General features: G+C 37.8%; 1 protein-coding gene across 1 annotated transcript; it reads right to left on the bottom strand.

Moving 5' to 3' along the window:
• Positions 1-991: 991 nt before the first annotated feature.
• rhcga (Rh family, C glycoprotein a) lies at positions 992-6,814 on the bottom strand. Its single transcript, XM_034559109.1, has 11 exons — positions 6,510-6,814; positions 5,589-5,781; positions 5,089-5,239; positions 4,832-4,979; positions 4,522-4,688; positions 4,296-4,433; positions 3,139-3,275; positions 2,827-2,951; positions 2,389-2,462; positions 2,199-2,272; positions 992-2,113 (listed from the first exon to the last, which is right to left on the bottom strand). Exons 1-11 carry the CDS (start codon positions 6,736-6,738, stop codon positions 2,080-2,082), a joined length of 1,470 nt encoding a protein of 489 aa, XP_034415000.1. The 5' UTR covers positions 6,739-6,814; the 3' UTR covers positions 992-2,079.
• Positions 6,815-11,909: the final 5,095 nt, after the last annotated feature.

The following is an 11,909-nucleotide window of genomic DNA, read 5'->3' as shown; positions in this document are numbered from 1 at the left end:
TAACCTATCCATCTAACAGCTACCTAACCGTACCCCCACCTCATCGACGACCACCACACCACAAGATGTGAGGCTGCTGTGTACTCAACTGTACACAGTGTAAACGCTATCCAGGGCCAGCATCGCTGCTTTATTAATAAAAGCAGCTTTCGCCAACACAACAGCCTACAGTGCTATCGGATACACAACAGTTATGATCACCATCATACTGGCCTGTATAGTTTGGGCCAAATACTGGTTGACATGCTCATTGAGTCTCTCTCCAGACCCGACATCGCTTTACTGCAGACAAATGAAACAGCTGCTCCTTGGGCAGCAGGAATGGGTGCCATTTGGATTTGTCATAGTTGGCTGCAATTTTGACTGTTTACTACATGACTAAAGCAATCATTTAGTGTTGTCACTGTTTCTGCTGCAGGACAAAGAGTATTTTCCACGGTTGTTGCCATGGCACCAACAGGAGCCGCCCCAGTGGTGCCATACTTGACAAACTGTGATCATGCTTTTGGGCGACTCACTTTTTGATGTGATTTATTGGACACTTGCAGAAGATGAGCAGCCATTTGAGAAGCAAGCAGCAGCTGATGAGTCAGAAGCAGGTGTACAACTATTGATGTGACTTTGTAAAACTGTGTGGGTGTGACAGTCAATGAGTGAAGCAATTATGATCCGCTAAACTGTTAATGCCTCTGCACTGGAATGGATTTAGTCAATTGCAAATGTCAGTCAGAATTGTCTGTCACGGTGTACTTTTTAAAGTTACACTGAACTAACACGTTTTCATATTATTTTATCATGTCATACACGCATTTGACCATTTGTTTTAAAATCACATTATTTTGACTTGTGTAAAAATACATAAAAAGATAAATCTTCTGTGTTAACTTTGTGGTCAAATGTATCACGATGTACATGAACATTCAATGCCTTCCCATCACTGGACTTTTGCCTCTAACTGGAATCCCATTTGTTTACACTTTTGAATGATCCCTCCTTGTCTAATGTGTGTTTCGGAATGTGGTATTTGAGGAATTAGTTGTTTAGAAACTGAAAATATTGTGTCCCTTTTGCATTAGATGATTCAGGCAGGAAAGGGGAGGATCTGTTGAGGAAAGGTTGAGACTTCAGAAACAGGCCCAAAAAGAACAAAACCAAAAGAATATCCTCTCATCAGCTTTGGACTACAGATGGTGCTGAGCAACAAAAACAATGATATATGGTGATTGTTTAAGTTCAGTTACATGTGATTTATGAATGTGTATACAAAAAGCAGATCAGTCACATACAATCACATGTAGTGTATTGGAGGTAGCCTAACATTCAACATTATACAGCAAACAAATCGCTGAAAATGGTATCATAGTTACAGTAGTTACTAAAAACTTCCACCTTCAGAACAAGCAAGTTATGACCATAATACACAAGATTAAACTTTATGTACACAGCTTACAAAAACCTATACATAATTTTAAAGAAATAACTACGATATAGAATTTAAAAATCTAAATTTGACTCCACAAATACTTTTGATTATTCACTAAACATCATTTATACACCGTATATCAACAGTCTTCATTATTGAGAAGTAAAATGGGAAACATTATGAATGACAATATTCATCAATTTAAAAGGCATAGAGCTTTCTCTGGTTATTAAAGATCCAGATGTACAACAACTGATGTATACATGTTTCCCAGTCATTCTGTATATTATAATCATCTTTCACAACATTAACTTAGTGTCTTTGACTGCCCATCGTGCTGCTTGGATTCACAACCTGCTATTATAGTCACCAAGCAGCTGCAAATCATATGACGTTTCATACAAAATTAAAGAGAAAGTAAATATAGCTAAAGATTTCATCGAAAATAAAACCAGTTTTAATTGAGAATCATTTTTCCATTCATGAGCCATTTGATTACCGCCATCATGTACTTAAGCTTCCAATCATTCCCTGATCGGTCACAGGGGCGGAGGACCGGTGTGTTCCTTTCGTTGTAAAACTGCACATTTGTTGTTGTGGCTCCTGTCATTTCACATCGGTAGCATGTTCAAAGTGATATGAGCGGCTTGATGTTTCTAACTTTGCTCCACAGAGAAGTTTGACTCGGATCTGTCGAACAAAGAAATTCACGTTTTTAAAGGGATTTCAAGAGAGCAAGGACCAAATGACAATGACGAAGTGCGAGTGACCTTACATATCTGGGTGCTTGCGTGTCATGTGGTTGTTGTACTCCAAAACAGGAGGGATGCTCTCCTCCTCCTCAGGAACCTGAAACCGACACATGGGATCAGATCATGAGCCAGATACAAGTAATTTCCTAGTCCAGTCTTTTCACTTAAAATAAAGGGCGAGACCACCATCTAGTGGTAGAAAAGCCCTCTTACCTCCCAGTAAGCTTCATCATCATAGCAGTTGTCATCAGAAGGGTCCCCCCAGATAGGCAACCTCAGAATGAGACCTTTGAAGGAGAGAAAGAAAGCACTAAAACAAGATTTCTCACTTCATGTTTGCCTTTTTTTTAATGCCAGTAGTTAAAACCTATTTTGCACTTAAGATAATAAAATGTAGTCAGTGTAACATTCCTAGGAAATGTGCATGTGACTATTCATGAGCAGCTAAACTAGCACTTTAGAATCCAAGAAATGTTTTTTGAAGACAACATGCCTAAATATTTAGCTCCGTAATCCTAGTAAATAACTGAATGATTCCTAACTATTACACACAGAAATACGGACATTGACACAGGCCTTTTATCTTCATTGACATCATTTTTCATTATGCCGTTGTCATACAGTATTACTCAACAGACTGTATATACTAACCAACAACCACTCCTCCAACAACTCCAAATGCAATAGACACACATGTGCCAGCAGCCTGGAAGCCGCCCTGGGTTAATACAGTTCTGCTTGCAAAATCGCCTTCAAAGTCAAACGTCTCGATCAACCTGGACAGAAAAAAACACACTTTTTAAGCCTACGAACCAGTGCCTACTCTGCATAATAAGATGAAACCAACGCATGATGTCTAATGTGTGTTTCCATGTCAGTTAGTGCACAAACATTCACAATGTTTGAGTCAACAAAGATCAGGTTTTCTGAACTTCTAGTTATATGTGTGTGCCAGTCACTCACCCCTCCCTGCCATAGACCTCTTCAGTGGCAGCTGCAGCAACAATAGCGCCTATAAAGCCACCGAGCATCCCTGGCACAGCATGCAGATTGTGGATGCCACAAGTATCCTGGAGCTTTAGGTATTTCTCCATCATGGGCTTAGAATGAGAAAAACAAATCATACATTAATGACAAATTGTATTTCTTCACACCATGGACTAAATAAATGCATTTTAAAATCCTCTAAAACTAAATATAATCTGCTTTAATTAAGTGTAATTTCATTGTCATTATTGAATACAAAATCCTCAGGTTGTTAAAACCCCAAATTCCAAGAATCCAAATTTATTCAGGTCATGTGAAGTGTCTCATTAAAACATCTATTAGAAAACAGTCTTGTATGAAGGTAGATTTGTGTCTTTATTACGCAAACAAAAACGGTTTTGAGAGAAAATTTCGCATTTTTAAGTAAAAATACATAAACTGAAAATAAATTCTGAGTTAGTTTTGCTTATGAAACGTTGCTCTCAAAAAAACTCAAAAAACTACGAGTTGAGTTTGGACGTAGTGGGTGGGGCATACGTTGGTGAATGAGCGAGGAGTTTCTATTGGTGGTTTCGGCTTGACTCACTAACGGGAGGTTATGGTGAGGAGGACATGGAGGTAAATTGACATTATATTGATCCGTTGTCACAATTATTTTAAATGTAGCAGCACTTCACTTTATTTTTATGTTGTTAGGTTACATGCATGCAGAAAGCGGACTTTTATGAGTTTTTTGGGAGCAAATGTTTTCTTTTTGAGAGCAACGGTTTTCTTTTTTGAGAGCAAAGCTTTTTGATTTGCAGCCAAAACATCTAGTTTAATAAGCAAAACTAACACATATGTCATTCTCAGTTTATATATTTTTACTTACAAATAAGACATTTTCATTTTTTGTTTGCGTAATAAAGATACAAATCTACCGTCATAGTCTTGCCTCCTCACAATAATTGTTGCAAAGACTTAATGAGTCATTAGCATCTGCAAACTGTTGTAATACCTGCATCAGTTCATTGGACTGTTTCCATTTTATTTTGTAGTAAGTACTATTTCCTCTTTTTTCTATCTGAGCCTCAGCACAGAATGCAAGAGTTCTGTCAGAATAAAGGTTCGGAGGTGAAAGACTGCAGGCTCACCGTGACAAACAGGTAGCCAAAGGTGGAGATGATGCCACAGCAGAAACCCACGATTAGTGAACCGTAAGGAGTGATCATGAACTCTGCTGCTGTTCCCATGGCAACACCACCTGCCAGAGTAGCATTCTGGATGTGCACCTGTCGGGTAAAACAGCATAGTAATCATGAGAAATACATAAATGTCATGTTGCAGATGTGTGGTTTTTCAGTGACATGGCATCATTACCATGTCCAGTTTTCCTCTTTTGTCAGACATGCTGGAAATGGCCACTGTGGTGAGCACAGAGGAGGCGAGAGCGATATAAGTGTTGATGGCTGCTCTGTGCTGTCCAGAGCCGTGGTCTGTGATGGCCGAGTTGAAACTGGGCCAGAACATCCACAGAAACAGTGTACCTGAGGTAAGAGAAAGTCAATAAAACCACAGCTAGATTAACACATTTACAATCAAGGAACCATGTTTGACAATGATAAATGTAAAACATTAAAGATATTCCAAACAACACTGAGTGTTAAACTGTCAAAAGCAAATCCCTCACCAATCATAGCAAACACATCAGAGTGGTAGGTAGATCCACTGAGGCGCTTGCTTTGGTTTAGGTTTGGTCGGTAGAGAACCCAAGAGATGGCCAAACCATAATACCCTCCAAAAGCGTGAATGACCATTGAGCCACCAGCATCTCTGCACTGTGAGAATGAGCAGCACAAAAAAGAAATTGCAATGTTTGAGGGAATATTCTCACTGCTTGGACAATAGTTAGGCTACCTGTGGGAAGGTTGTGTTGGTAAGACTCACATGAAGAAGGCTGAGGATGATGTATTCTTCCACAGCAAACAGGGTAACGCCAAACAAGGTGACAACCATCAGCTGGACAGGGCTTACTTTTCCCAGGAGGGCACCATAGGCAATCAGAGAGCTGGCAACGCAGAAGTCAGCGTTGATCAGACTGCGGGGACAAAAGGAGAATTAGATGAAAAAGATCAGAATGAGTGGAAACTTTAACAACCAAATCTGCATTGAACAGATTGTACAGGGCTTTGCCATGGCAAGAATGCTTCATCTCAGGGACACCACGAGGAAAAATACATTTTGACATGTTGACAGCTGATGACAAAAGAACCTCTTTGTTCATGAGACAAGGTGAAACATTTCTGTATATCTTTAAAGATAATGCATCTTGTTTTAAAAATGTATTTTCATTTGTGAGTTGCATAGCCCACCTGTGCACATACCAGCATCTGTCCAGTTTAAATGATTGATGATGCATACAATGCTTTGCATTTTGCATTCCTTACCTCTCTACTCCAATAGAGATCTTTCCGGTATCGGGGTCGAGGGCGTGGAACCAGCCTTGCATGAGAAGAGCCCACTGCACACCGAAGGAAGCGATCAGGAAGTTGAAGCCCACACCACCAAAGCTGTAGCGTTTCAAGAAGGTCATGAGGAAACCAAATCCAACAAAGATCATGACATGGACGTCCTGGAAGCCTGGGGAGAGGAACATAGACATACTTGAGTAATGGCAAGAAATTAGCACTTTAATGTTCTACTTTGAATTAACTAAATTAACTAATTAACGAAATAATATAATTAACATTTTTTAAAAAGGCGCAAGATACAAGATTGCCTGTCAGCGGCTCTCAGCAAGTGACGGTGGCTCATAACTATGTGCTAACAGCGCAACTCAGGCGAGAGTGCCAACAGAGCAGCCGTGAAGAGCGCAACAAGGCGCGGGCTCCCCGGGGAGGCCGCCGGTCTGGTTTTAAGATCATTGCAGATGGAGAACTACATAACAAGATCACAACATACTGGAAATACAGGTACTGGATTGCCCGAGGGTCAGAAGTGTGCCCAGAAGAATGAGTTATGTATAAGGGAAGGAGAGGAACTCATGAAATGTTCAGCTTTTAAAACAAAGTTCCACAAGTTTGCGTTTTTCACATTTTAATTATTGTTGTAAAAACAGCCTCCTTATATAATACATAATGATGACAATGCAGCCGTGTAAAAAACAAAGACAGAAGAAGAGTGAAGTTCGAGTCGAATGGCTACAATCTTGTTTTAAACTGTTGCAGCTGACAGATTCTTTTTTGGATTTGTAGGTAAATAAATCAAACAATGTTGACACAGGATCATCAAAACAACACCTGCATGTAGATATGGAACTCTTTGTTGCTAGATACACTTCTACAAGCACTGTATATTGTTGTACTTACTGGGATATCTGAAGTAGAAGTCATTTTCAATATCGCTGGTGATGTTGTGACTAACTTTGAACTCTATCCATTTTCGTACATCTGATTCCTCATCGTACCGGATGAAAACTCCAAACAGTACAATCATAGCAATCTGCCAGACGAAGCAGACAGCCGGCAGACTAATACGAATATTAGTGTTCTTCTCCCGGCAAAAAATGTTTCTCAAAATTTCACCACAGTTCCCCATGTTGATAACTCTCTTCTGATGATGCTCTGATCACACCTCGGCCAGGGCCCCTGCTCCACTGTGACTTCCAGCAGCTTCTCAGCAGGTATATATATATATATATATGTATACTCATGCACATGGTCCTTTAGAGGGGGTGTGCTATTGCTCTGCACTCATTACTGGGAGAGGACACACCTTCGCAGGGAAACCACTCCTCATTGTACCTACCCATCTATCTTCCTCCCACCCAGGCCAAGCTGGAAACCCTCATTCTATAACGGGTCCCAGCAGGAAATACAAATAGTCATTCATGTTTGATAGAAATGATCCATACAGAATAACTTAATATGGTATTATTTTTTAATGTGGCAACTTCTAGCCATCAGTGCAAAATGTGTACATTTGCCAGACAATCGATACAATCAAAAACATGGTAACTATCAGGTCTTGGTGTAGCAGTAAAGATATTCAGCCAAAGAATCCAACACCTGCAGCTGAAGTTGGCATAATTACTTGGAAGGAGTGTTAACTTTTGTGTTATTATTTCTTTAGTTTCAGCCATGTGCTCTGCGAGAACATTAAACTGGTCCTGGGTGAACACACTTGTCAGTCAGGATTACACAACACATCATCACCAGAATTGTGATCTGAATGGAGGCGTGTATTACTCTGATCAGATGACACAGACATGTCTTTACAGGAATAAGAAAACTGAATTGAGTCTGTCAGTCAACATATCCGTCACACTTTGTCATGACCTTTAACAGAGGTTGTTGTACTGCTGCTAACCACTCGCTCTGCACTGGAGAAACTGAGGGTAAAGGGCCTTGTTTAAGGACAACATAAGAAAACTGGGGAATACTTTTGGATGAGTGGTAAAAAAGCAAAGCATCATGCACTGTCACTCCCTTTCTACCGTCCAGGTCTCTATTATTTAGTCCACCAATGTCTAAAGACAAGAGAACATGAGATGATATTAGTCAGTGACAGAAAACAAATAGTAGGACCCCTAAGTTTGTCACAACGAGCACGAAAGTGTACCATGAGCGGTTGGTGCATCACGTGCACATTTGTGCCCTCCTCCTTAAACTCATGTGTACTTTTCCAAACTTGATGCCTATCTATCAGAAGAGATTCCAGTTTAAAGATCCATCATTTGAATCTTTGTGACACTAAGAACATTCCAGATAACTTTTTTCTTTCTCAACTCACTACGTAACACAAAAGGTTATGTATCACTGATGAGATTTTCCTCTTCGATAACATTACAGCAAGAGTTCAATGTCGATTTACAGTTTCTACTGCAGCTTTACTTTAATAGACAACGTTTCATGGTAATGTTTATCGTATGTGTATACGTATTATCAATTATCCCATGCAATGAATCACTGGGTCAGCAAAGAAAAATACAAAACAGGTATTAGATTATTAATTTCCCCAGTATTACATTAGGTTTAATTGTGTCAACAGGTTGAGTTATGTTTTCATGACAGACAGACTTTTCCTATTTCATTTTAGCTGAATGTAAAAATTCCCCCAAGTTGAATGCACGATTATTCAGATCATGTGGGACTGGCTCTTAGTTCATTATGAATTCATTATGGTCTATAAACATTTACTGGGCTGAATATAACAAAATGTAATTAAATATAAAGTGATTCTTAACAACTTTTGTTAAATTCTCAAATATAGTGTAGTAGAGTTAGTATACTAAAATATATATATATATATATATATATATATATATATATATATATATATATATATATAACAAAAAAGGTCGGGAAGCCATTTTGCTTGCGACTCCTCATCACCAGTCACATATGGCCACCAGTTTGACCAAAGAAGCATATTTTTCTTATATAAAAAAATGTTTAGAGAAGAAATAAAAATATAAAACTGGAGTCATAAAAAAATAAACATAACTGTGTAGCAGAAATGGAAGTTTAAAAAAAATTACATGATTTAATACACGTGCAGAACTTCAGATTCACCTTGTGACCCTCCTGTGGGTCCTGAAGGTTAGCTAACATTAGCCACCAGAAATCTGCAGAAGGTACAGCAGGTGAGTGATCATGCTGTTTTGTCTTTTCAGGATGAATATATCTAAAGAAAAAAATATTTTAGAAATTAGTTGCAGTTAAAATGTTGGTCGTTCAACTTAATTAATGCAATGTGGTTAACATTTCAGCCCCAGGGTGGTTAAACATGTGACAGATGAACTAAGCGGAGGTTTTAGATTGTATCTGTTGGAGGCATTCCAGCAATGTTCCCTGCGACATAGTGTGTGTGGTATGCTCTGCTTTAACCACAGAGACCTGGAATGAAGCCAAAGAGTACGTGCACCTGTCAATCTACAAGTTAGTGAGACACAGATCAGGACACTTAACTACTTGATAGTAGACACATAATATAGCCTATTGTGGAATCCCATTAAGCCTGCTCAATTGTCATCACGTAAAAGGGAAACTGTAGGCCAGATGAAGCTATTCAAGTATAACATTAATAATCTATTCCATTGAAGTGTAAACACTCAATGTGCATATTTCCCCATCAGTGGGTTTGAGAAAAAGAAAAGGCATCTAATGATGGATTCCCTCCCACAAGGATGAAAGACTTTTTTGTTGGAATCATTGTGCATCACATAAATCTATTACCTATATATATATATATATATATATATATATATATATATATATATGTCGGGAAGCCTTTTTGCTTGCGACTCCTCATCACCAGTCACATATGGCCACCAGTTTGACTAAAGAAGGATATTTTTCTTATTTAAGGTGAATCTGACAAGTGAAACACGTGCTTGTGAAATTATTATTATTATTCAATGAGTGTTTTGAACATTAATTAAAACCAGCTTGGGCAGCCAGAAGCATGTGACTAACCAGAAAAGATTTCCTAGAACCTATCAGCATGTGCAACCAGATGCCGAACTGATATGTGAGCGTCAGGCAGTCGGCGGTTTCTTGGTGACAGAACCCTTCTGTACACGCTAAAGACGATCTGACACTCAGATAACTCTCAACCACTGTTTTATGATCTGCAGATTTCTTCTTTGTCATACTTCTTTGTCTCTCACATGGTCCATCATGAGACTCCAAGTTCACGCACATGCACTTTGTGTGCCTCAATCACCCACACAGGTGACTGAGCAAAAATGGACCCATTTGACTACATTACTGGTGTAAATAGACATTTACATCTTTTATTATTGTGTATTTTCCACCTGCAACTTTAAATTGAACTATATTTTATGAATATGTGATATTATATGTCTATAATACCTTTTTGCGTTGTAGTTTTCTATGCTTTACTGAAATAAAGATGTTCTTTGGAATTATTTTCTCCTAAATTAATTTTCAGTTTCATTGGCAAAATATCAATTACTAATAAAAAACATTAACTTCAGGGTTTCACTTTAGTTCAAATTTAGCGTAAGTGATCATGCTGATGCAAATACAGGAAATCCTGTATTTTACCAAATCAACTTATTTTTATAACTTGTACAAAATGAGTATAATTTACAGAAATCTAAATTTGGCAAATATGACATCAAAGATCTTTTAATCTAGTTTAATTTGATTCTCTTTGAAGTCGGTTGTATTCCACATGGTTTAATCGTATCCGCCTCACTGAAACCATATGATAGTTAAAACCATATAAGTAAAAAATTAAAAAACAAGTTTTGAATTAACATGACATGATAATACACCCATTTTCCCTAAATTCTGCCTGACATATATATATATATATATATATATATATATATATATATATATATATATATATATATATATTTTTTTTTTTTTTTTCTTGTGAAATAAAGCAATCATGGAAATTAAATAATTTCTTCAATTGATTTCACAAGCAGACCCCAAGCATGTTCACAAAACACACACCATGTTGAAGTAAATTAGGAGACACGTGGAATTGAAGTGAAGGTTTGTGGATTAACATTATTTCACACTTTTGTGGATGTATTTATTGTTTTGTAATTACTTTCCAGTAAGTCAACACATTAAATCGATTTACTACAGGAGCTAAATTCAAGAAGTTTTCTTTACGTCTATTTACTCTTGATGCAATGTCTTAGATTTATGTTTTGATACCTTGGAGCCAAATAAAAACGAACGCAAGCCTCGACATCATGTGACATCTAAGAGCTACAGAACACGCTAGACCGGTTAGGTGGTTGACATTACAACCCTGAGCACCCAGTTTACGTCAGCGAGGTGGGGGAGGAGTGACAAGAGCTCCACCGTCCTCACTGTGGCTATATTTCATTAGAAGACACTTTGTGAACATCAAGGCATTACTGGGTGTTTGTGACATATCAATTTGACATAATTAGGACTCACTTAGGAAATTGTGTCTAGATTTGTATTTGTTCCATTTAGGACTTGTTAATGTGATACACTCGTTTCATTTGGTAAACTTAAAAAAAGAATTGTTTCAAAGTTCAGCACCTCTACACTGAGAATTTCATGTTTTCATTTTCTGTAGGATTATTTTCAAATTGATGTCAGTATGATATGTCTTAACACTGTAATATGAGAAGGATTATCCGGGCTAATGATACTAATCCATTTAACATAAGGCTGGAGTGATATGATACAATAACAAGAACCATAATCTCCCATAGGTATTTACAAAGAGATGGGTATCAATTCAATAACCCCTACATGACATGACACACCCACGCAGCCATTGTGATGAGACATGTCAGTATCACTCAACAATGTCACTTAACTTGTTGGACTAAGTCCTGAGACTCCAGGTTAGGGTGAGGTGGAGATGGTTTTATATTTCCTTAACACTGTTGGGAAAAATAACAGAGAACTGTTTTCATTAAATGACCAAACAAAACTTTTTTGGCTGATTTTATTTATTATTTCTAGTGGTCCCCCCTCTAGTTTTTAAGCCAATTAATCAACCCTAAACCTAAACTAAATTATAATCGATTTGAAAGCCTTGTTCTTAGTCTTTCACATCAAAGCTGGAAAACAATACATCCAATTATATGTTATAGTGTACTACGCCCCAAGTCGTATACTGAGTTTTGATGAAGTTTAATCATAAAAGTGATGAAGTCATTATTGTAGCCGTTTTTAATAGTAGATGTTGATAATGAGAGCCTTAGTACTGTGTTAATCTCATTGTTAGATTAGATTGGCTTC

This window comes from Cyclopterus lumpus, chromosome 3, assembly GCF_009769545.1.
Source record: "Cyclopterus lumpus isolate fCycLum1 chromosome 3, fCycLum1.pri, whole genome shotgun sequence".
Taxonomy (NCBI): domain Eukaryota; kingdom Metazoa; phylum Chordata; class Actinopteri; order Perciformes; family Cyclopteridae; genus Cyclopterus; species Cyclopterus lumpus.
Note: the sequence above shows the minus strand (reverse complement) of the source record. Positions and strands in the feature narration are given on the sequence as shown.